We start from the raw sequence: 26206 nt of genomic DNA, 5'->3' as shown, positions 1-26206 counted from the left end.
TTCCATGTTAAAGCCCCCCAAAAAGGAGTGGGATTTACCAGAGGACAGCACCATGGTGAGGAACGTTGATGACTTCGATTTCTCCCTCCCATCCCACCCCCAGGCCATCCTGGAAGGCCTGCGGAGCCTGCGTGCCAATCCGAAGCTCTCCGACATCACACTGCTTGTGGATGGGCATGAGTTCCCCTGCCACCGTAGCATCCTGGCCCTCTGCAGCCACTACTTCAATGCCATGTTCACTGGCGACTTTATTGAGAGCATCTCAGCCCGCGTGGAGATCAAAGAGGTGGATCCTGTTGTCATGGAGACTCTGATAGACTTTGCTTACACAGGAAAGATCACCATCAATCAGGGGAACGTGGAGGCGCTAATCCGGACCTCCAACCAGCTCCATTTCTCCACCATACGGAAAGTCTGCAGCCGCTACCTGAGACAGCAGATGGATGCAACCAACTGCCTGGGCATCTGTGAGTTTGGGGAGAACCATGGCTGCCCAGAGGTGTCCTCAAAGGCCTGGGCTTTCCTGCAGGAGAATTTTGAGGCTGTATCACACCAGGAGGAGTTTCTCCAGCTATCCAAGGAGAGGCTTGTAATCTACTTGTCCAATGACCTGCTGCAGGTACAGGAAGAACAGAGCCTAGCTGAGGCTGTGCTTAGGTGGGTGAGGTATGACGAAGCATCTAGAGCCAAGCACCTGCCGGAGCTCCTAGACCTGGTGCACCTGGTTTCACTCCCAGACCAGTACCTGCAGAACCTGCTCTCATTGGAGCCGCTGATCCAGGATTCGGAAGCTTGCAAGGCTGTCATCTCCAGATACCGAAGCACGGTCAGTGCTGTAAAGTATCAGAATGGCCCTATATAGATGGAGCTTCTGTCCTGGAGGGAGGTTGCCAGTGGGAAATGATCTGCATCAGTGTGCAACTAGATTCCTAGGTGTGAGAGTCCAGGTCAGACTACCTTTCCACCCCGATGGTGAACATGGTTCAGAAGGTGCTATAGAAATGCTGAGGGAGATGCCCTACAGGCCAGCAGATGGAAGTGGGGCATTTCCCAGAGTCAGCTAGGCACAGAAATCTAGTGCAGGCTCAGAGCCACCCCAAATCATCTCTGTAGCCAAGCCTCTTCCAGCTCAGTGCAGAAACCCACAGTAGGCTCTGCAGGAGCTTTACCCCGAGCCATTCCCACTCAGTGAGCATAGCCATTCCTAGCTTCTCTGCCTGTGAAGGGTCTACCAGTTATAGTCACACTACTATAGCCCACTTTGTGGACACTCCTAGTCTGGTAGATTTTTTGGTTTAGTTTACCCTCCGGCCCAAGTTTAATGGGATAAAAGCTCCTCTTGTCCTAGAATGAGAGTGTCTGCCCAAGAATGGTGGGATAGGAGGAGAGTTGTACTGGGATAGCTATATCAGTTTAAATTTATCCTTAGCTTATACCAGAAACACTTTCCTGTCTAGCCAAAACCTTTAAGGGACTATATTTAAAATGTGTAAATGGTGAACAGACAAATTGAGGAGATAAGTCAGGTCAAATAACCAACTGAAAACCTTCTCCCAAAGTTTGAGCTCACCCCTCCAGCTCTTGAAAGGTTGTCATAGTTTGGTGATTGTTTCTTCATTTTCACATGCATTAGCACTGCATTTTAGTAGAGCCTGGAGGCATAAACACCACAGGAAAGACTTCTAAGGTGGATATTTCAAACCCAACTGAAACCAGGCCAGGCCAGAATGCTTCCATGGATACTGTGTTCACAAGATTCCCAGAAGACTGAATTAGTTGGGGTACCTTTGAACAAGCACAGAGATTCTTGGGTGCTAATCTGAACCAAACCAATGAGTCTCTGAGTTCTTGGAGAGAGGTGGAAAGTTGTTCTTCCATCACTAATTTCCATAAGACATTCTTTCTTGCTTTATTCCAAACAAATGAACAGAGTGACTTTTACCTATTGCTTTACTTTTATTTCAAAAATAACCCCACTCACCACATCTCAGGATGCAGGTAGAAACAGTGACAGCAATGCTGATTTACATATAAGAATGCCCCTACTGTATCAAACCAAAGGTCTATCTAGCCCAGTATCCTGTCTTCTGACAGTGGCCAGTGCCAGGTACCCCAGAGGGAAAGAACAGAACAGGTAATCAAGTGACCCATTGCCTGTCGCTCATTCCCAACTTCTGGCAAAGAGAGGCTAGGGCTACCATCCCTGCCCATCCTGGCTAGTAGCTATTGATAGACCTATCCTCCATGAATTTATCTAGTTCTTTTTTGAACCCTGTTATGGTCTTGGCCTTCACAACATCCTCTGACAAGGAGTTCCACAAGTTGACTGTGGGTTGTGTGAAGAAATACTTCCTTTTATTTGTTTTAAACCTGCTACTTATTTCATTTGGTGACCCTTAGTTCTTGTGTTAGATAAGAAGTAAACAACACTATCTACTTTCTCTACACCAATCATTATTTTATAGACCTCAATCATATCTCCCCTTTTCCAAGCTGAAAAGTCCCAGTCTTATTAATCTCTCCACATACAGAAGCTGTTCCATACCCCTAATCATTTTTGTTCTGAACCCTTTTCCAATTCCAATATATCTTTGAGATAGGGTGACCACATCTACACACAGTATTGATGGATTTATATAGAGGCAACATGGTATTTCCTGTCCTATTATCTATCCCTTTCTTAATTATTCCTGCTGAGGAGTTGGCTCACAGTCTTTGGGTGTTTTATCAAAAGGTAGAACGAGAACCTTCCTCCAAAGCAAATATCCACCTGGATCACCACAGGGAAATCTTGGATAGTAGAGACAGACCTTGTCAGCAGACTCCAGCTCTACTGATGATGCAGGGGAGCAAATTCCAGCATTGAGGACCCTCCACTGAGAGCCTGTGTGTTCATTTAACCTGCACTGCCATATACAGCCAGGAAGGGAATGGCTCCTAGGACCCATGCCTTAGAGATCATGTTAGATCAAGGTGAACTGCTGCAATTGCACCTGACTAACACAAATATTAGCTGCAAATAATATAATTCACCTTGGACAGCCACTGCAAAACCGAGTTGGGTTCTTGTGCAGCCTAGGAAAGAAGTAGATCAGCTCTATTGCTGAAAGCCAAGAATCTGGTACCTGGACCTCATGTGAAGTGACTGATGCCATATATTAGTACCTTGCAGCTGAGTTACATCCTCAAAGGCTTTTCAGGCTTACAAGAGCAGTATTACTCTCATAGTAACTGCCTCCCGCAGTGGGGAAGTTTTTAGGGTGGATTAAAAAAAGAAAATCAATGGAAAAAAAAAACACTGAGGAAAAAACCCTATCTAAAGATAGTTTTAATTAAGATGTTATAGCTCAAAAATATCTCAACATGGAATATGGATTATAAATTCTATAGTATGTGACAAGATAGCCAATGTTTGTACGGTGGGTCCTGCCCTTTTCTTGGGGACAGGGCTAAGATGCTAGTGGCCTGGGAAGGTGGTAGAGAAAAGGGAAGTGGGGGAGGGGTCTAGGTTTGCTCCTCACCCTGAGTACCAGCCCCTCTCAACCCTGTTGATTTCTTACCCTCTTCCCCCTTGGGTGGGGTTATTCTCTGTCCCCTGCCCTGCCCCTGTTCCTGTCCTGGGTCTGTGTCCTGCCCCGTCCTGTCCCTGACCCTGTTCCAGCCGCTGCTACTATCCTTAACTTTATTCCTTCCCTGCTCCTGTTGCTGCCACCCTCGGGGGTGCCTCATCTTTTTATGAGGGCCCCGGGAGGTGGTTTTTGTTTTTTCCCCCCTCTCCTGGCATATCTGGGGCTGCAGTACTCCCTCCAGCATTGTCTCTAGTGCACGGTGCCAGTGGGATGGGATGCATTGTCCTAGGGATGGGGGTTTCATGACCACCGCTCCAAAGAGGAGGCGGCGGGTAGGGACTCTTCTCAGGGGGACTGAGTCATCTATTTGCCACCCTGACTGGGAAAACCGAGAAGTCTGCTGCTTACCAGGAGCTAGGATTCACGACGTGATGGAGAGACTGCCGAGACTCATCAAGCCCTCGGATCACTACCCCTTCTCCACATGGGCACTAATGATAATGCCAAGAATGACCCTGAGTGGATCACTGCAGGCTACGTGGCTCTGGGAAGAAAGATAAAGGAGTTTGAGGTGGAAGTGCTGTTCTCATCCATCCTCCCTGTGGAAGGAAAAGGCCTGGATAGAGACCTTTGAATCGTGGAAGTCAATGAATGGCTACGCAGGTGGTGTCGGAGAGAAGGCTTTGGAGTCTTTGACCATGGGATGGTGTTCAAAGAAGGAGGAGTGCTAGGCAGAGACGGGCTCCACCTAACAAAGAGGGAAGAGCATCTTCGGAAGCAGGCTGGCTAATCTAGTGAGGAGGGCTTTGAACTAGGTTCACTGGGGGAAGGAGACCAAAGCCCTGAGGTAAGTGGGGACATAGGATACCTGGCGGAATCATGAACAGGAGAACATGAAAGGGGAGGGCTCCTGCCTCATACTAAGAAAGCAGGACAAAACAGCAAGTTCTCAAATGCAAGAAACCTGGGAAACAAGCAGGGAGTACGGGAAGTCCTGGCACAGTCAAGGAATTATGATGTGACTGGAATCAGAGACTTGGTAGGATAGCTCACATGACTGGAGTACTGTCATGGATGGAAATAAACTGTTCAGGAAGGACAAAAAAGGCGGGGGGAGTTGCATTATATGTAAGAGAGCACTATGACTGCTCAAAGCTTTGGTATGAAACTGCAGAAAAACCTGAGTGCCTCTGGATTAAGTTTAGAAACATGAGCAACAAGGGTGATGGTGTGGTGGGAGTCTGCTATAGACCAGTTTCAGAGTAGTAGCCATGTTAGTCTGTATTCGCAAAAAGAAAAAGGAGTACTTGGGGCACCTTAGAGACTAACAGAGGGGAGATTGATATACACACACCTCAGAGTAGTAGCCGTGTTAGTCTGTATTCGCAAAAAAAAAAAAAAAAAAAGTGTATATATCAATCTCCCCTCTGTTTTTTCCACCAAATGCATCCGATGAAGTGAGCTGTAGCTCACACAAGCTTATGCTCTAATTTGTTAGACTCTAAGGTGCCACAAGTACTCCTTTTCTTTTTGCTATAGACCACTGGATCAGGGGTATGAAATGGACAAGGCTTTCTTCTGGCAACTAATGAAGTTACTAGATTGCAGGGAGCCTTCAATCACCTTGATATCTGCTGGGAGAGCAATACAGTGGTGCACAGACAATCCAGGAAGTTTTTGGAAAGTGTAGGGGACAATTTCCTGGTGCAAGTGCTGGAAGAACCAACTAGGGGCAGAGCTCTTCTTGACCTGCTGCTCAAAAACAGGGAAGAATTAGTAGGGGAAGCAAAAGTGGATGGGAACCTGGGAGGCAGTGACCATGAGATGGTCGAGTTCAGGATCCTGACACAGGGAAGGAAGGAGAGCAGCAGAATACAGACCCCGGACTTCAGAAAAAGCAGACTTTGACAACCTCAGGGAACTGATGGGCAGGATCCTCTGGGAGAACAAACATGGAGGGGGAAAAAAAAAAAAAAAAAAAAAAAAAAAAAAAAAAAAAAGTCCAGGAGAGCTGGCTGTATTTTAAAGAAGCCTTGTTGAGGTTACAGAGACAAGCCATCCTGCTGTGTAGAAAGAATAGCAAATATGCAGGGGACCAGCTTGGCTTAACAGTGAAATCCTTGCTGATCTTAAACACACACACACACACACACACACACACACACACACTTTACAAGAAGTGGAAGTGACCAGGGAGGAGTATAAAAATATTGCTTAGGCATGCAGGAGTGAAATCAGGAAGGCCAAATCACACCTGGAGGTGCAGCTAGCAAGAGATGTTAAGAGTAACAAGAAGGGTTTCTTCAGGTATGTTAGCAACAAGAAGAAAGTCAAGGAAAGTGTGGGCCCCTTACTGAATGGGGGAGGCAAAGTAGGGACAGAGGATGTGGAAAAAGTTAATGTACTCAATGCTTTTTTGCCTCTGTCTTCAGAAACAAGGTCAGCTCCCAGACTGCTGCACTGGGCAGCACAGCATGGGGAGGAGGTGACCAGCCCTCTGTGGAGAAAGAAGTGGTTTGGGACTATTTAGAAAAGATGGACGAGCATAAGTCCATGGGGCCGGATGAGCTGCATCCAAGAGTGCTAAAGGAGTTGGCGGATGTGATTGCAGAGCCATTGGCCATTATCTTTGAAAGCTCATGGCGATTGGGGGGGGAAGTCTAAGGCTAATGTTGTGCCCATCTTTAAAAAAAAAAAAAAAAAAGCAAGGAGGATCCTGGGAACTACAGGCCAGTCAGCCTCACGTCAGTCTCTGGAAAAATCATGGAGCAGGTCCTCAAGGAATCAATTCTGAAGCACTCGGAGGAGAAGAAAGTGATCAGGAACAGTCAGCATGGATTTACCATGGGCAAGTCATGCCTGACTAATCTAATTGCCTTCTATGAAGGGATAACTGGCTCTGGATGAGGGGAAAGCAGTGGACATGTTGTTCCTTGACTTTAGCAAAGCTTTTGACATGGTCTCCCACAGTATTCTTGCCAGCAAGTTAAAGAAGTATGGGCTGGATGAATGCACTATAAGGTGGATAGAAAGCTGGCTAGATTGTTGGGCTCAACGGGTAGTGATAAATGGCTCCATGTCTAGTTGGCAGCCAGTATCAAGCGGAGTGCCCCAAGGGTTGGTCCTCGGACCACTTTTGTTCAATATCTTCATAAATGATCTGGAGGATGATGTGGACTGCACCCTCAGCAAGTTTGCAGATGACACTGAACTGGGAGGAGATAGGAGGGTAGGGATAGGATACAGAGAGCCCTAGACAAACTAGAGGATTGGGCCAAAAGAAATCTGATGAGGTTCAACAAGGATAAGTGCAGGGTCCTGCACTTAGGATGGAAGAATCCCATGCACCGCTACAGACTAGGGACTGAATGACTAGGCAGCAGTTCTGCAGAAAAGGACCTAGGGGTTACAGTGGACGAGAAGTTGGATATGAGTCAGTGTGTTCTTGTTGCCAAGAAGGCCAATGGCATTTTGGGATGTACAAGTAGGGGCATTGCCAGCAGATCGACGAATGTGATCGTTCCCCTCTATTTGAGATTGGTGAGGCCTCATCTGGAGTACTGTGTCCAGTTTTGGGCCCCACACTACAAGAAGGATGTGGAAAAATTGGAAAATGTCCAGCAGAGGGCAACAAAAATTAGGGGACTGGAACACATGACTTATGAGAGGCTGAGGGAACTGGGATTGTTTAGTCTGTGGAAGAGAAGAATGGGGGGGGGATTTGATAGCTGCTTTCAACTACCTGAAAGGGGGTTCCAAAGGGGATGGATCTAGACTGCTCTCAGTGGTAGCAGATGACAGAACGAGCAGTAATGGTCGCAAGTTGCAGTGGGGGAGGTTTAGGTTGGATAATAGGGAAAAAAAAAAAAAAAAAAAACTTTCACTAGGAGGGTGGTGAAACACTGGAATGTGTTACCTAGGGAGGTTGTGGAATCTGCTTCCTTAGAAGTTTAAGGTCAGCCTTGACAAACCCTAGCTGGGATGATTTAGTTGAGGATTGGTCCTGCTTTGAGCAGGGGGTTGGACTAGATGCACCTGCTGCACCTCTGGGTTTGAGTTGAAGGGCTGATGTTGCATCTTGTCAATGTCTATGTCCCAGTATCCAGCCTGGAGCGAGCATGTTTCTTTCAGCGGGTGTCCCCCTTCCTCAGTTCTTTGGATCCTCATGAGTGGCTGGTCATGGGCAGAGACTTCAACTGCATCCTTTAGGAGCGGGACTGCATGGAGATTGAGCCAAGCCCGACCACTATGGATGTCCTCAGGAGATCATAGCCAATCACGCCCTGGTGGACGTCTGGCACGATCATCACCCAGATGATGACGACTCTATATTCACTTTTGTCCAGGTGGAGGAACAACGGTCGAGTCACTCCTGGTTGGATCGCATCTTTCACAGGCTCACTGTAGCATTTGGCCGGCCCCGTTCTCAGACCACCATTTGGTGGCCATAATGGCCTCTTTCTTCGAAGAGGCCTGGGCTGGCCTGTTGGCATTTCAATAAACAGCCTGCTGGAGGATGTGGGCTTTGTGGCGTCCTTCTGGCTGGCTTGGCAGGATCAGAGGCGTGCCTTTCCCTCAGCGCGGCAGTGATGTGATGTGGGGAAGGTGCACTCCCGGCTCTTCTGCTGTAGCCACACCCAGGGTGCCAGCCAGTGGAGGGATGTGGTGATAGAGCAGTGGAGCGGGAAGCTTTGGATCTGGAGAGGTCTCTAGCCACCAGCCCTGGGAATCCACCCCTCTGTGGAGCATACTTGGAGAAGCAGGAGGAGCTCCGGGCCCTCTATGATCTTTGGGCCCAGGGTGCCTTTGTCTGATCCTGCATCCATCTCCTGTGGGAGCTGGATCACAGCTCCTGCTTCTTCTACACCCTGGAGGATGGGGGGGGGGGGGGGGGGGGGGGGAGGGGGAGAAGTGAAAAGCATGTCCTCTGCCTCTTGTTGGAAGACAGCGCCCCCCTCATGGATCTGGTGGAGATGCAGGAGAGGGCCAGGGCCTTCAACGCTGGCTTCTTCTCCCTGGATCCAACCGAAGCTGATGCCTGCAGAGTGCTTTAGGATGAACTTCCAATGGTCAGCATGGGCAACCAGGACTGGCTGGAGCTGCCTTTCACTCTGGCCGATTTCTTGGAAGCCCTCTGTCTCATGCCCACCAATAAATCTCTGGGCATGGATGCGCTGACCATGGAGCTCTACTACGAGTTCTGGGATGTCCTCCTTGCCACAGTTTGGGCCGAGTCTTTGGAGAGCAGGGTCCTCCCTCTGTGGTGCAGGTGAGCGGTGCTTGCCTTGCTGCCAAAGAAGGGGGACCTCTGCAATCTCCAGAATTGGCATCCCATCTTGCTCCTCAGCACAAATTATAAGGTTGTGGCGAAGGCCATCTCACTGCAGCTGCAGTCCGTGCTGGTGGATGTGGTCTATCCAGACCCGACCTACACAGCCCAAGGCCGTATCATCTTCGATACTCTATCTGGTCCAGGATCTCGTGGAGCTTGGGTGTAGGGATGGTTTGTCGTTCGCCCTCCTGTCCTTGGATCAGGAGAAGGCATTTGACCAGGTGGACCACGGGTATCTCCTGGGCACTCTGCAGGCATTCAGCTTCGGGCCCTGGTTTGTGGGTTCTCTGGGTACTGTACACCTCTGCAGAGTATTTGGTCAGGCTCAATTGGACCCTGACTGTACCTGTCAGGTTCAGGCAAGGAGTGCGTCAAGACTGCCTGCTGTTGGATCTGTACACTCTGGCCATTGAGCCCTTCCTTCGTCTCCTTTGCAAGAGGTTGACAGGGTTGATGCTGTGTGAGCCGGAAGTGCGGCTGGTCCTGGCAGCGTACACCTCTGACGTGCTCCAGGACCCGGGCGACCTGGTGCGGATGGAGGCTTCTCAAGCTGTTTATTCAGCAGCCTCCTCCACCCTAGTCAACTGGGTCAAGAGCTCTGGCCTGGTGGCAGGTGATCTCCCTCCCATCCATGCTTCAGGCCATCTGGTGAAACCCATTGTTTCATGTTCTCTATGTATACAAAATCTCCCGACTGTATTTTCCACTGAATGCATCCGATGAAGTGAGCTGTAGCTCACGAAAGCTTATGCTCTAATAAATTTGTTAGTCTCTAAGGTGCCACAAGTACTCCTTTTCTTTTTTGCAAATACAGACTAACATGGCTGCTACTCTGAAACCTGCTCTATCTTGGCATTTACCTTTCTGCCACGTATCCGTCTCTGCCGGAAAACTGGCCTGGCCCTGGTTGCGGGACTGGAAGGGACTGCTCTAGTGCCTCTCCCTCCCGGGGAAGAGCGCTGCTGCTTAACCAACTGGTTCTGTCCATGCTCTGGCACTGACTCACTCTGTGCCCACCCCCAGTGTTCCTGACCAATCTCCAGAGGCTGGTTCTGGAGTTTTTTTGGCTGGTACTACACTGGGTCTCTGCAGGGGTTCTCCATCTCCCCCTGGAGGAGGGAGGACAGGGCCTGATGTGTATGCGCATGCAAGTCCATGTCTTCTGCCTCCTGGACCTGCAGAGGCTCCTTTATTGTGCAGGTGGCTTGGCGTGGAGCATATTGGTGCATGCCTTCCTCCACTGCCTGCGTGAGCTCTGATATGACTGGCAGCTCTTTCTCCATCCGAGGTCTTCCATGAGACCTCTCCGAGCTGCCGGTCTTCTACCAGGACCTCCTCCGGGCCTGGAGGCTGCTTTCAGCAACCAGGTCCTTTGTGGCCACCAAGGGGATAGATCTCCTTGCGGAGCCCCTGCTACACAATCCCCATCTTTGAGTGCAGGTGGTGGAGTCCTCCTTGGTGTGCTGGAGGTCAGTCCTGGTGGAGTCAGCAAGATCGGAGACCTCCTGGATTACGAGCTGAGGGGTTGGGTGGATCTCCAAGTGCTCGGTTGGCACATGGGACTCTCCACCCTTACAACCTCCTGGCATGTACTGCAGGAGGTGGAGGCAGCCCTGCCTCCTGTGGCTTGTTTTTTCCTTGAGTGGGTCCTGCGAGAGGGTGCGCCCCACCTGCCCCTCACTCCAGGCCCTCTGGATCTTTCCATCGGCCCCCTGCCCCATGAGCCTTCCCGGCTTCCCCTTCCTCGTACCTCGAGCTGGCTGTGTGCTATGCAGCTGGTTTGTTTCCACACCGAGCCAAGGGACCATCTATATACGCTTATGCTGCACACGTTCCATTACCCCATCCTCATGTCCCGCCCTGTTACTAAGTGGCAGGACCTTTTACCAGCAGCAGAGGGTGGAGTACCCCAGTGGGTCAGTTTATATTCCATTTTAGTCCCACAGCCTGCTGGGAATATCAGCTGCTGGCTCCTCCATGGAGCAGTGAGCATGGGGGTTCACCTCTGTCCCTGAAGACTGTCCCTCTTCCAGCCCCTCCAGAACATCTTATTGAGTGCTGGCTGCACTTTTCCCCAGCACTTGTTTATTTATGCACAGCCGCTTCGAGGCCCCACAAAGTCGTGGGACCACCTTGTCATCCTCCTCCTGGCCATGGCCAAGGTGGTCATTCATAACATCAGGGAGTGGAGTTTGGCAGAGGGGGGAACCTGCGACTGAGGGGCTGTTTTTTGTTCCTGTATCCAGGCAGAGTTCCTCTGGGCAGTGTCTGCCGGCTCTCTCGATGCCTTCGAGGAGCAGGGCACTGTGCAGGGTTCTCTGCTTGGTGTCCCCTTCTGGTTCCCTAATTTTGCCCTTTGACCCCCATGCCCGTTTCCTGTTATTGCATTTGTTGTCCCTCAAACTCAGTTGGGTTCTGTGTTTAGTAGCCCCTTCCTAGGCTGGGGAAGAGGCTTTTAGCAGTGGGCTCCTAACACAGCATAGCAAGAAAGTCCTCCAAATATTAATGATTAACCTGTTGAATTGGAGATATTTCACCTCCCAATGACTTCATAAATATCTGCTTCAATTACCTTTGGTAAATGAAATAACCAAACAATTGTTCATTTTCTGATATAGCTGTAAAAACTAATCTGAAAAGTTTTCAAAATAAATCACTTAAAATGTATAGTGTGTACTTTCTAAAAATGACACCTATATCTGAGTTGTGAAGAATATATATTGAGATTATAACACCCAACAAGAATGCACTTTTATGTAGAAATCCATGATTAAATCAAGTCTTCCTGACTAGTGATTTAAATCAAATCCACACTGGAAGAGTTTCCTTTGATGGCTAGTAGACAGTAATTTGATGCTGATGGTCTCTTTGTGAAGAGTGCAGCGGGGGTGAGGGTCAGGGAGACACAGGACTTTGTGGGCAGGAAAGGCACCTGCTTTCAATGGATAAATAAGTATAGAAACCCCCTCTAAATGCTCCCAGTGAATGGGAAGGGACGGGAGACACCTATGCCAGCCACCACGGTTAACCCAGCTCGGCACAGGGCTCCAGAGCTGTAGCTGCTGGGCAGGCAGGTACAGTGGTTAATAGGCAATAAGCAAGCTGTGCTGCTTGGGCAGATAGTGCTAGTGGGAGGATGTCCAGCAGCGCAACACACAGTCTACTGCGTGAGCCCTGGGAGCAGCAGTAGCATGGTCAGTCCACACAGGGCTAAAGGAGGGAGACAGAGTGATTTTCTGCCCAGATAATGCCAATTGTAGCAGCCTCAGTGCTGAAGGAGCATGTCAGGCAGAGAGCAGGCAGCAGGGAATGCTGGCCCAAGCTGAGGCTGCAGTGGATGGGGCCTCTCAACTCCCTGCTCAGCAGGCTTTGCTCTCTTCCCCCCCCCCCCCATCCCATTTTCCATATGGTAGATGATTTTGGGCTGGCAGCATGCACATTTCCAAAACTTCCATTGCACCACAGCTGGATAAACTCATAGGTATGTGCCCTGGCTTCTAGAGCCACGTGATGACATTGGAATCTCAGCTTGCATTTAACACGGGTTTGTAGCCCTTCTGGTGGCCAAGGAAAGCTTGAGAATATGCCCTTGAGTGTAAGTGATACAGCGCTGTCTGCCTGAGTCTGCAGACAGCCTCCTGCAGAGGGAGAAGCAGCCACTAGAGCCAGAGAGGAAGCCACCTGGCTCTCCACCCACCACAAGAAAAGACCTACTGCCATTCTAGAACTCCTGTCCAGGAGAATGAGGAGCTTGGGCCTACCTGCTGAGCCTGGTGACATGTTTCTTTTATCTTCTATAAGGTGGAAAACAGGTCCTTTGTGCAGAAGAGCCTACTTGCCCTTCCACAGAAGCTGGAAGAAGTGCTGGTGGTGGTGGCGGGTCGAGCTCTGGAAGAGCAGGAGGCAGAAGACGTGGAGTTGCCAGTCTCCCGGAACTTTGCCTTTTACAATCCCAAGACCAGTAAGCAAGCAAAACCAAGCCTGTTTCTAGCTGAGGTTCAGGCCAGGCCCAGCATACTCATGCGTGGCCCTTCCTTGCTATCAATCTGAGGGAGGCCACACCCGGTAAGGACAATCTAAGATAATGGGAAAGTTAGCAGTCTTGGTGCTCGATCCCTTCAGCGAGGTGGAAGCAGTGAGTGGTTCAGGGGCCTAAGCCCTCAGGCAGGGCAGGACACCAGACAGACAAATCTAAAGCCCAACCCTCAGGCAGGGTATAGTCAGGGAACTCAGGCCCTCAGACAGGGCAGGGTACCAAACACAGTCTTGGGTTCTAGACTTCAGGGAAAGAGGAGCGCCAAACACAGACTAGGAGACTCCAGCAAGGGGTCAGGTCAGATCCAATTTGTCAACCTGGCTCTGGGGGGGGTGGGGGGGAAAGACAGGCAAGCACAGGCCTCTTGGCCTAAAGAGGGGGAGTACTGCCAGGGATAGGGGGATGCAGGCCCACCAGTCTCCATTGCATCCCAGCCCAGGGCCCTAACAGTGGCAGAGCGGTCTGCCACTGGGTCAGCAGGGAATCCCACTGCAACACACTGATCGTGTTTCAGATGCCCCTGCAGCCAGACTACAGCTGGCTATTTCTACCCTCCTCTCAAGGTGTACCTGTATGTCCTCTATCTCCTCAGGGTATACTGCCAGTGCCAGCTCTTCAGCATTGGTGTGGTCTGGCAGCTCAGGCAAGTCCTCAGAGTAACTGAAGTCTTCTACCTCAGCAGTGGGGAAAACATGTCCATCTCCTTTAACAGCTGCTACCCAAAAGAGCTACAGGGCCCGCCTTTTATACTTCCTGTTCCTGTCCCTCCCCTGTGCTTCCGGCGTGGTGAGCGTAGCCTTCCTCATTCCACCCACTGGGGGGCGTCTGGCCCTCCCTCACTGTCAATCTCTAAGGGAGGCCATGCCTCTTTGCTGTACCTGGGGTTATATCCAGCTCAGGCAGGACTTCAGTGGTGCAGAAGGCTGAATGACTGCAGTATTGGAGCGGAGTTTCTGTTGTCTACTGGAGGTCTTACACCGCTGCCCTGTTCGAACCACTCTCCATCCCCTGTGCACTGCTGGATTAGTGCTAAGAAGATGGAGCCCTGGGTTGGCCCTAAAAGTTTTGTGGGCAAAGTGTATGATGCAATAGATATGCAGTCATTCTCTCTTAAGCTCTTCCCCTCAAGAGAGAGAGAGAGAAATTTCTGCCAGTTCCTATGTGTTCTGGTCTCCTCTTAGCCTCTGTGTGTCACCTGTCCAAAGCCATTGAGTAGGATCGAGAGGATGAACTCACACAGCTAACCGTGCCTTGGTGTAGTTTGTGCGGGGGGAGAGAGGGGCTGCTGATGGTGTGTGGTCCCTAGAGAGGATGAAGGACCTGAAATCAGGAGACCTGACTTCTCTTCCCAGCTCTGGGTCTGGCTCAGCCACATCACATCACAGTTTTAAACAAAGGGGCCCAAATTCAGGGGCTACCTTTGAGAATGTTGGCACCTCTTCAGTTTTCTGTCTGTTAGGAGGAGATGATGCCAACCCCCCTTTGAAATGCCAGCTAGTATTGTTTGTATAAAATACATGTGGCAGGACTGAGAACCAGCAACTGAACTAGCAGTCTGCTCACTGGAAGGCTAATTAATTTCCCCGAGAAGGGCCTGATTGAGAAAAGCTGGGGCTAATTGCTAGGGAGCTAAGGAGCTAGTTAACCCATTAACTGGAAAAGCAGAAAGGCACATAAGAAGGAAGTGCAAAGTGGGAATGAGAGACAGAAAAGGAAAGTGGGAGAGGCTAGCATGATCAGGGCTAGCATGATACCTCTCTGGCAAAGGGGGGTGATGTTGGTATGTCCCTGTAAATAGAGTTGCTTCCCAGACCTATAAAGGGTGGTGGTCGAGATTAAAATAAGTAAACTACATGTCAGTGTTTTCAAACTGGAGGTGTGAGAGCCATTTGTGTGAGAAGACAGGAGTCACAATACAGAGGTTTCAGTCAGACCCTATGCACAAGAAGGAATGGAGTCTCTCAGTCATTGTCTCCCCATAGACCAAAAAATAGATGCTTCCTCCCCACATCTGTCCCAGGATGCTGGATCCTGGTTCCACTGAAGCCAGCAGCCAAACTCTCACTGACTTCAGTGGAGCCATATTTGACCCATTTATTTGGACTATTGCCCATCCTTATCCACAGGGCCACTAATGGAGGCCTTAACTGGCCCTGGGAGGGTGTGTGATGAGAATGCCTCACACAGCTCTCATGTCCAATTGGTTCTAAAATGCAGATTAAAAACAAACAAAAAAAGATGCCTGGGTGCCGTGAGTCTGGTTACAGTTTCCGAGTCCATAACCAGCCATGAGCTCCTTAATGTCTCAAAGGCTGGGGCTCCTGAGAGCGGTCCTGGAACCATGCTGCAGAGCACTGTGCTGGTGGCTCACAAACAAAGTGGCCATGCCAGGGGCTAATCTACCAGCGAATCCTTTACATCAGAGATTTAGACACACACAGTAACAAGCTGAGTTCATCCTAGAATGAAGCCATTACCAGAGTGATGTAATGCTCTGAGTGTCCTTGGCTTTTGTCATTCGCTGAACAGCTGCTTTCCCCACAGGCTAATGCTCCCGCAATCACACAGCCTAATGCTAGCTCTATTCCCCAGGTGACAAGCCCATGAGTCAGACTTTCTGCAGCTTGGATGTGGAGACAGGGCATAATCCTGGCAGACTGATACAATTGCAGGAGACTTTGACAACATTATGTACACAAGGACCAGCGCTAATTAACACACACAATTCCCCTGTAGCCAAATGAATGTAGCAAGGTCTCAGCCTCCCCATGCTATGTTGTAAGAGCCTGAGCAAATGTCCATTGAAGTCAATGAAAAGATTCCCACTGACTTCAGTGAGCTGTAGGTCAGGCCATCAGACAGCAGAGCAGTTTTAACACAGGTATGCTCTTGTATCGTACAGAAGAGATACACTCCAGTACCATTGCAATAGTCAGTGGGTAGACATTGTAGTCCTGCATGCTATGAGAAGTGTACGCAATCTCACACTTCCAGGCACAAACTGATTTCCACAGGCATGGGGCAGGTTTCCCCTCCCGCTGTGTACAGTGTGGCACAGACAGGTATGGTGGAAGCTCAAGGCACTGGTGACTGCCAGAACAGGGATTCTAGTACACGTCTACAGTATCAGGGCTGGATCCCCAGCAGGTGTAAATTATTGTAATGCTACTGAAGGTAATGGGCCAGATCCCCAGTTGGTGTAAATTGGTGTAGCTCCATGAGGTCAGTGGAACTGTGTTGATTTACACCAGCTGGGATCGGGCCCACAGAATCAGGATATTTACATTTTAATGGTCGATTTATTTTCGATTCTTTAAGAACTGTGGGTGGAGCCATTTGGATACCAAAAGAGGAAAGGATTCCATCAGAATTACACTTGTAAACATTCCTCACCCATCTCCTACAGGGTTACAGCAGAGATGGCTGAGGAATATTGGGGTGTTGTCTAAGGGAGCCTGTGTAACACTGTTCAGAATAGAATAGGAGCTGTTCTTAGGCTTCTCACTTTCCTTTCCAAGAATACATCCAAAGTGAAATGAATGGCAGTTGTGCAGTTCAATGTATTGCAAAAACTTGGTGGAGTTTGGCCAGCTTTTGTTACTGGCAAGCTGTAAAAACTCCTGTTCAATATTCCTTCCATGAGGATCTGGCTCCAGTGAATTTCCTAAAGACCTGTTGTGCCAAATAGCTAGGGGAGTGTTGGAGGGGGTAGGGAAATCTGGGGAAGGGACCATTTTAACAGTTCTGATCCTACCTGTTATTTACAGCAGAGGAGGCATGTTGTCTTGCATTTCGGTCACATGTTGGGAAGACAGAAGCACTGGAAAGTATGTAGTGGCTTATGCCTTTGGATCTGATCTAAGCCTTTAGGTTCTTTATGGCTTTTCTGTGTTTCAGAAAGATGGATGGCTCTTCCTGACTTTCCGGACTACAATAAATGGGGCTTTTCTCTGGTGGCACTAAATAATTATGTTTATGTCACAGGTATGTAACTTGGGGCTCTCATCCAACCCCTCCGCTGTACCTAAACTGGAACCTAACCTTTGGAATTCCTTGTGTTTCCCTTCACGTGTCTGGTCTGGTGGCCCCACAGGGTATTTTTTTCTCTTTAATGAAACAGAGAAAATAAATGACAAATTCATTTAATAAATGTTACTCTTTCCATGGCATCCAGAGGACATTTTGCTAATAAGCAGCAACTCTGAGGAAGTTCAATGCTATCATATAGCTCCTGGGCAGTAGGTCAGCAATTTTCAGGTTGTATAAGTTCAGCGCTCTTTGATTGATTTACTTAAATTAATGAATGGAAGACTGGCCCATGACACTACAGTGCCATTAATTATGTCCCAGGCTGTACTTCATGCTTGGATGGTGTGGTTTTTGGAGAGACCCCCTTGTCTCTCTATCTACCATGGTTGATACCTGCTGAAGTTCATCTCACTAGGCCAGGCAGTAGCTGGGCTTTTCAGTAGAGGGTTCTCTCCTGTGGATTTTACTCCTCACAATCTGCCTGAGTTTAAATTTGGTGACCTTTTGTTTGTTTGGACTTTAGATTAGTTTGTTTTATTTTCTGGGGTTTGCTTTTACTGAGCTGCAGCCAGCAGCCTGTGGTGCTGTGTTCTTTGTAAAGTTGTCTTCAAATCACAGTTTAATTTAATGCCTGTAAAGGGCCTAGATGTCAAGGCAAAGGATGCAGTGTAGGACCACTACCCGGGGCAGGGCTGACTCTGCCCTACAACATTTTCTCTCTGTGTGTGATGGATTATTCTCTTCCTAGGTGGCTCCAGGGGGACGCAGAATGACACCTGGTCCACAACCCAGTCCTGGTGCTTCCGTCTCAAGGAGGGTGCATGGAAACTCATTGCACCAATGCTGAAACCCAGAACAAACCATGCCAGTGCTGTCCTCAATGGAGAGATCTATGCCATTGGGGGTAGGCACCATCCGTCTCTCTGGCCACCTCCCCTCTCTCTTGTCTGTCAGTCTCTGATAAGGCCCTTCTGTATGGAGACACCCATAAGGCCAGCTCATTGTCCTCCTTCAGATCCCCTGCTGAGATGCCTGCAGACCACTTGACTGTGGTTATGCAGCTGGCATGCTATGCCCCCTGCTCAGCATGCTGATTGCTCTGGTCAAATTGTTTCCTTGTGCTCTCTGTTGTATCCATCTATTGTCTCCTGTCTTGTACTGAGATTGGAAGCACTTTGGGTCAGGGCCTGTCTCTTTGTCATATGTTTGTACAGCATGTGGCACATTGGGGCTCTGGACTCCTGATGCTACTGCAATGCAAATAATACTCCCTGTGCTGTGCTAACCTCTCAACTATCTCCTCTCTTGGTGTGTAGGGACCACAGTGGACATGGTGGAGGTGGAGTGCTATGACCCTTATAATAATAGCTGGTGCCCCATCAGCCCTGCCCTGAAGTATGTTAGCAACTTCACTGCAACTGGATGTCTGGGAAAGCTCTACCTTATTGGCTCTTGTGCTGTCAAGTACAATGCACTAACACTGCAATGTTACAACCCCGTCATAGGTAAGGAGAAGGAACAGCAATAGGAATTTTGGACGCAAAGGCCCAAGCCTCAGAAAGGTCCCTCCCAATAATACTGTGCCAGTCCTGGCGCACATGCATCAATGTGTTCACCTACAACATGTGTGTTGTCCTGCATGAAATAGAACCAGAGCATACGTGAGTGTGTGATGCATGAGTTATGTTTATGTCAGCTTGTTCATCTCGAATCAGGGGCCAGGGAACGTGGTGGCACTTCTGTGCCCATTGTGCAGCAGGAAGGAAGGATTCCTGCTGGGAGACGCTGTAAATTCGGCACTCATTCTGTGTCAAGGCCTAGCTCCATTGCCCTCCATGGAACGATACTGATTTCCACCAGCTTAGGGTTGGTGCCTTGTTCCCTTAGGTACGGTAAAACGCCAAACAGTTGCTGCCCGTTTCATATAGCCATTTCCAGTTATTTAAAACACACAAGACATTGAACTGTCTCTGGTAATTTACTTACATGGAGTTTCGTAAGACCCCGTATGAGAACATTAGTGAGCATGAACCAAATTTAAATGAGGTAAAAGTGCTACCTACACAGTGATTTAGAGTATTATGGATGAGCAAACTGGGTCAGCCTCAGCTATCATCTCTTCCCCAAAGTGAACCCCAGACTTGTGTTCTCTTCTAGTTCAGGAAATGTTCACTGTGGGCCAGATTGTGAACCTCTTACTCACCCTAGTGAGCATTAACTTACACAAGCTAGGTCTATTGAAGGCAAGTGGAGGCAGTGTGGCCTAGTGGACAGAGCACTGGACTGGGACTCAGAGCTGGTTTCTATCCCTGGTGCTGCAGTTGGCCTGTGAGTGACTTTGAGCAAGCCCCATCACCTCTCTGTGCCTCAGTTTCTCCATTTGTAAAATGGAGATTATGATACTGACTCCTTTGTAAAGCGCTGTGAGAGCAACTAATTAGAAGCATGACATAAGAACTGGGTATTATTATAATAATATTGCTCAAGTGAGTAACTGTTTCCCAGGGGGAGTAAGAGTCTCACATTCTGGCCCTGTGTCTCCCACTACCATGTGGACACTCTTTCCCCCATCTGATGTGGTTCTTCATTGGAAGGCCAGGTGTGCTAGCTCCTTTGTGATCCCCTTTCCAGTGCTGCCACTAAGTGTGTCTTAGAGGGACAAATGTGCACATGACATCAGCATGATATGGCAGTGGCACATGACAATATGATGATCTGTGAGCCTAGAAAGTTATTTTGGAGCTATTAGTGGCTCACATGTTTAGGAAACTCTTTACTAGCAGCCATCCTCTTACTCAGTAGGTCTTATATACAGTGCCCTGAAGTTATACAAAGTGACTGAACATTAGAATACCTTGCGTAAAGGAGTCATATGACAAGCTTATGTTAGCTGGTACCCAGAATTACCCTTTGCTCTGTCCCTACATGATACACCAGAATGGTTAAAGCGAGACTGGTGCTGTCTAGTTCCTGTGAAAGAAGAGATGCGTCTTCACTCCATTAGCTGGTTTAAATACCGTAGCCCAGTTTAACCGCATATGGACTCACCAGAAGCTTTAACCTTTGAAACTAGCACAAAGATAGATAAACTGAGACAACTCCAAAATATGCTCCCTCTTTTGCCTCTTCATATCCATGCCAGTGTCCAGCTGGTCTCAGGACCACAGTTTGCTCCCTACAAGTGAATTACATGCCAGGCTAATGTTAATCAGGTCAGACAATGCATGGCGAAAACCCCTCATGACTGCCTTGCCCAAGGCCATATTGTAAGAGGTCAGTTATAGGGCCTAATTCTGAGAGTATTTACACCCATATAATGCCATGAATGTAAATGGGTTGACTCCCGATTTACACCAGTATAAGTGATATGGGAATCAGCCCAGTAAGCTACTATGATGGGCCAGCCTGCTCTCTCCCCTCCTTGTGACTCTGTCACCCTGTGACTCATTAACACCCTGTGATAACTTTATTACTAGTCAAGGCTCCTAAGCACTTTCACTGACTGATGATGGCTGTTTCTGGCAGATGCGTGGAGTGTAATCGCATCCCCATTCATCCCAAAGTACCTCTCTGCCCCGCGCTGTGCCTCCCTGCATGGAGCAATTTATCTCATTGGGGACAACACAAAGAAGGTGTATGTGTATGATCCAGATGCTAACATCTGGCAGAAGGTAGGTGGAGTGGGTCACTGGGGTGCACCATGCTGGACATGGATTCCCCAGTGCCATGTTGGAAGGAGGGCTCTATTTGATATGTATGTGGATTTCATAGTGCCTAACCCAGAGTATCAGGACACCCCTTCTCTATAATCCTATGTTGGGAGAAAGAAAGGCTTGGTCACAATAGTTATTCAGCCCCAGGCTTCTCCACATTGACCCACTAACATGGCCTTGGGTCAGACCACTTCTGTGGCTCGTGGGCAATTTGGCCTGGAGGCTAGTTCCATTCTTCATTTCTTCTGCGTAGTGTCTGCCACAACCATCTATTGAACTGGAGTGAGGGTTGGCTGGAGTGAGGGGCCAGTGAGCTGCTTCTACCACCCAAGTCCCTGGGAATGGGACCCTCAAACAGAGGCTTATCCTCTAAGTGATTCTCCAGCCAAAGGGAAGCTGGTAGATTTGTTCTAACCCCCTAAATGCCTATCCCAGAGCCCCCAAAAGACCTTACTTGGAGTGAGGGGGCTCCAGGAGGCAACGTGGCATAACCCACTTCCCTGGGCCCCGCTGTCCTTCGAGGAGCTGTGTGTTTAATGTTGTTGCAGAGTTGGGTTACACAAGATCATTCTGAAATCCTGCTGCAGCTGTTCACATGGTGTCAGTGCTCAGCTGACCAATCTGCCAATACTCCAGACAGGTGCGGAGAAAGCCCTGCCAGTCTCTCCCTCCCTCAGATCCCTTTTTTTTTGCTTATGAATAACTTTCAGTGCCCCATTGGTCACCCATTGGTTCCAGTTCTGGGACTGTTCTGTTAACTCTTTCAGCATAGCATGCCCAGTTCTCCTTCCTTCTCTGCCTGTAGAGCAGAGTGCTCCTCAGGTCTAGGATCACCCAGCACAGCTTTAGTAGCATCATCTCTGACAGGGGTTCTCAACCTTTTTCTTTCTGAGGCCCCACACAACATGCTCCATAGCACAGCTGTGCCACAACATCTGGGTTTTTTTGCATATGAAAGCCAGGATCTGTGTTAGGAGGTAGAAAGCAGGGCAATTACTCAGGGCCCTACGCCACAGGGAGCATTGTGAAGCTAAATTGCTCAGGCTTTGACGTTAGCCCTGGGTGGTGGACTTTGGGCCCCGGATTGCAGTCCTGTGCAGTGAGGCGCTGGCTTTCTGCCCTGGGTCCTAGCAAGTATAATACTGGCTATGCATGGTGGACCCTCTGAACCCTCTTGTGGCCCCCAAGGGGGCCCCAGACACCTGGTTGAGAACCACTGGTCTAGGAGAAGCTGCAGGCTTCCTGATCAAGCGTCCTTGTGCAAAGTGGGGCAAGCAGGCAGACAGGATGGGCTGGTAACTTGGCTGATTTCAGTTACAGCCCCAGCTTCACTTTGTCTATTTCTTTCACGTCATCCCACCCATCTGTCCTGGTGTCAGGATTCAGTATAAGCACTGCAACTTCTGGGTATTGCTCTGGACAGGACTCCCTTCCCCCCCGCCCCAGCTTTTTCTCACCACCTGTCGTAGCCTGTAAGTTCTCAGTAACTGTCATTGCTTTCCAGGTGTATACAACACTTAGCACAGCGGGGCCCTGAGCCCTGTCTCAGCTTAGACACTACTGTAATAAAAGTGATACTGATAGATTCAGAAAGAAGGGATAGGGCCTGTGACCCTAACTGGGTCTTATGCCACTTTTGTCCTGTATATATTTTGAGATGAGGTTATAGAAATGGAGCTCCTGTAATACCCAGCCACCCTGGCTAAGTGAGCTACTGAAACCTACTTAGCCATGTCAATATGGGTCTAAATTGGCTGTTACCACTCAAGAAAGATCTTGAAGTCATTGTGGATAGTTCTCTGAAAACATCCACTCAGTATGCAGTGGCAGTCAAAAAAGCGAACAGAATGCTGGAAATAATTAAGAAAGGGATAGATTATAGGACAGAAAATATCATGTTGCTTCTATATGAATCCATTGTACGCCCACATCTTGAATACTGTGTGCAGATATGGTCACCCCATCTCAGAAAAGATATATTGGAATTGGAAAAGTTTCAGAAAATGGCAACAAAAATGATTAGGGGTATGAAACTGCTTCCGTATGAAGAGAGATTAATAAGCCTGGGACTTTTCAGCTTGGAAAAGAGATGGCTAAGGGGAGATATGATTGAGGTCTATAAAATCATGACTGTTGTAGAGAAAGTAGATAAGGAAGTGTTGTTTACTACTTCTCATAACACAAGAACTAGGGGTCACCAAATAAAATTAATAGGCAGCAGGTTTAAAACAAATAAAAGAAAGTATTTTTTCACACAACGCACAGTCAATCTGTGAAACTCCTTACCCGAGGATGTTGTGAAGGCCAAGACCATAACAGGGTTCAAAAAGAACTAGATGGGATGGTGTCCCTAGCCTCTGTTTGCCAGAAGCTGGGAATGAGCGACAGGCAATGGATCACTTGGTGATTACCTGTTCTGTTCATTCCCTCTGGGGCACCTGGCACTGGCCACTGTCAGAAGACAGGATACTGGGCTAGATGGACCTTTGGTCTGACCCAGTAGGGCCATTCTTATGTTCTTATGATATGTAAGTGTCATAATTAGGCTTCAGATTTAACACCTCATTGACATGTAAATCCCAATGTGATAGGCACCATAGAAATACCACAGACAGATTAAATGAGTTAAGATGTTTCTGGGACACCTGGGAGCTCTTTTAATAATAATACTGCCTGGCTCTCACCAGCACTTTTCATCAGTAATGCACAAACTATCATTATCTCTAATGTTTACAGCTGGAGACTCAGACACAGAGAACTGAACTGACTTGCCCAAATTCCCCAATAGGCCAGTGGCAGAGACAGGACTAGAACCCAGGTTTCCTTAATCGTAGTCCAGTACTCAGGCTATTAGGCTGCTATTGTTATAAGCTATCTGTATTTATTGGGTGGGATTTACAAAGTTTTCTTTACATCTATCTGAGCTACAAACTTAGGCCAAAAGTTTCACATCTAGGCATCTAAGTTCCCAGTTAAGTATCTGTATGAAAGCAGCTTGGTTTTCAGAGGTGCTCAACACCTGCAGCCCTCTCTGTGGATTTCGGTGGCTCATTTGGAAAATGATTTATTTATTTTAATAAAAAGAAAAGGAGTACTTGTGCACCTTAGAGACTAACAAATTTATTAGAGCATAAGCTTTCGTGAGCTACAGCTCACTTCATCGGATGCATTTGGTGGGAAAAACAGAGGGGAGATTGATATACACACACCTTTTTTTTTTTGCGAATACAGACTAACACGGCTACTACTCTGAAACCATTTATTTTAATGAAAGCTTTAAATTCTTCAGTAAGTGCTGGGCCCCAGGGCATTGCTGGAACAACGTTCCAGCCCCACTTCAGCACTAGATATGCTGTGCTCTTCCTGATTAATGTCATGTACAGTGCAAGTCATGGCACTGTCAGCAGGGCCCCTCATGCAATTCCCATTCAGCTCAGTAACATGGATGTCTCATCATATCTTAACAATGTTGCTGGGTCCTCTAGGAGCTGGGCTGAGATCCCAGAACCTCATTCTACTTATGAGCTCTTTCAGATTTGAGCCCAGAAGTGCCTCCTTATTGCATATGTGCCCTGTGCAATTCACTCAGGGTCTTCCTTGTGAGTTGTCCCTGGCCCCCAAAAGAGCTCACCTGGGTTTAGTGGGACTTTCAGCCCAGGAAAGCCAGCCTGGCTGAGTTATGTGTTAGACAGAGTACTTGGGCTGCTTTTATGTGGGCTGGTAACCCACCCACCCTGCAGTGAGGACAGAGGATAAATCCCTTCAGTGCTGAGAAGTCCTCCAAAGTCTTCCCACAATTCCCCCTGCAATGCCCAGAAGGATAGACAAGTTCTCCCACAATTCACTGGGAAAGAATCCCAGAGGGGCTTAGCTCACTGCAGTGCAAAGATCCATGTGATATGCCCCTAGAAGTCCTAGCGAGTGTAGATTCACTAAGGCCATAGCAACTGGGGTGTGGCTGCTCACACCCAGACTGGACTAATCTGGATGTCAATCACCTGAGTTAACTCTGCACTGAAGACAAACCTGTTCTTCCACCCCCTTTCCTTTTGTAGGAAATGGAAAGATGTTTACTTGCAGGATGTTACTCAGACCCTCCATGTTTCTGTATGCAGTACAGAGTTCCAACAAGGGTGTGGCACCTGGTAAAGAACCAGAGACAAAGCTGGAACTCAAGCTGTGTGGAACTCTGTTTCTCTGTCTGTATATAATGACTACCTCCTGTGTAAGGCAGCCTGGATTCTATATATCGTGATGTGGTGTGAGTGAGCTATAGCCCTATATCATGACTGATATCTCCTTCAGGTGCAGCTGCTTCACACTCTGCATGAAAACGGAGGCATGGTGCCACTGGGAGGCAAACTCTTTGTGACAGGGGGACGCTGGAAGGGCCTGGATGGCGACTACCGGGTGGAGATGGAAGTTTATGATTGTGCTAAAGATATTTGGACAAGGGAGGGAGCCCTGCCCTGCCTCTGGCTCTACCACAGCTCTTCCTCCATCTTCATGGATATATCAAAGTGGACAGAGCCCTTCCTGGGAAACCTTGTCCGCTAGGAGAGGCTGGGACCCTCACTTAGGGCTTGAATGGTCCTGCCCAGGATTTGGAAGGACAAAGTGATGGTTTATTTGTTTGAATTATCACCATTTTTGCATGTATTTTTGCCTTCATGTTTCATGTGGACCTTGGATTAGAGTAGTGGTCACCAACCGGTAGATCACGATCGACTGGTTGATCCTGGAACCTCTGACAGTCGATCGCGATCTCCAGCTGCTAAAAGTCCAGTGGCGCAGTGGGGCTAAGGCAGGCTCTCTGCCTGCCTAGACCTCAGCCCCACGCCACTCCTGGAAGCAGCTAGCACGCCCCTAAAGCCTCTGGGGGAGGGGGCAGGGATCTTAATGTGCTGCTCCTGCCTACAAGCACCACCCCGCAGCTCCCATTGGCTGGGAACAGGGAACTACGGCCAATTGGAGCTGCGGGGGCAGTGCCTACAGAGAGTGGCAGAATGCAAAGACATGTGCCCCCCCGCAGGGGCCACATGGGCATGTTGGCTGCTTCCAGGAGTGGTGTGGGGCCTGCCTTAATCCCACTGCGCTGCTGACTAAGGTAAGTGCGGCCCAGCGGGAACCTGCACCCCTCTCACACCCCAGCCCCCTGCCCCAGCCCTGAGCCATCACCCTGTGCCCTCTCCTGCACCCCAAACTTTCTCCCACACTCCAACCTCATGCCCCAGCCCTGAGCCCCCTCCTGGAGCCAGCACCCCATACTCCCTCCTGCACCCCAATACTCAGCCCCAACTTGGAGCCCTCCTGCACCCAAACTCCCTCCCAGAGACTGCATCCTGCACCCCTTCCTGCACCCCAACCCCAGCCCTGAGGCCCCTCCTAGAGCCAGCACCCCATACCCCCTTGTGCACCTCAGCCCCAGCGCAGAGCCCCCTCCTGCACCCAAACTCCCTCCCAGAGCTTGCACTCCTTACCCCCTCCTGCACCCCAACCCCCTGCCCCAGGCTCAGGCCAGAGCCGT

General features: G+C 49.0%; 1 protein-coding gene across 1 annotated transcript; it reads left to right on the top strand.

Moving 5' to 3' along the window:
- On the top strand, positions 1-25539 carry KLHL30 (kelch like family member 30). Its single transcript, XM_043491669.1, has 7 exons — positions 1-826; positions 12703-12862; positions 16835-16921; positions 17715-17870; positions 18283-18471; positions 20492-20637; positions 24985-25539. Exons 1-7 carry the CDS (start codon positions 5-7, stop codon positions 25234-25236), a joined length of 1812 nt encoding a protein of 603 aa, XP_043347604.1. The 5' UTR covers positions 1-4; the 3' UTR covers positions 25237-25539.
- Positions 25540-26206: the final 667 nt, after the last annotated feature.

This window comes from Dermochelys coriacea, chromosome 9 (assembly GCF_009764565.3).
Source record: "Dermochelys coriacea isolate rDerCor1 chromosome 9, rDerCor1.pri.v4, whole genome shotgun sequence".
In the NCBI taxonomy this organism is placed as follows: Eukaryota; Metazoa; Chordata; order Testudines; family Dermochelyidae; genus Dermochelys; species Dermochelys coriacea.
This window is presented reverse-complemented; position numbering and strand designations above follow the sequence as displayed.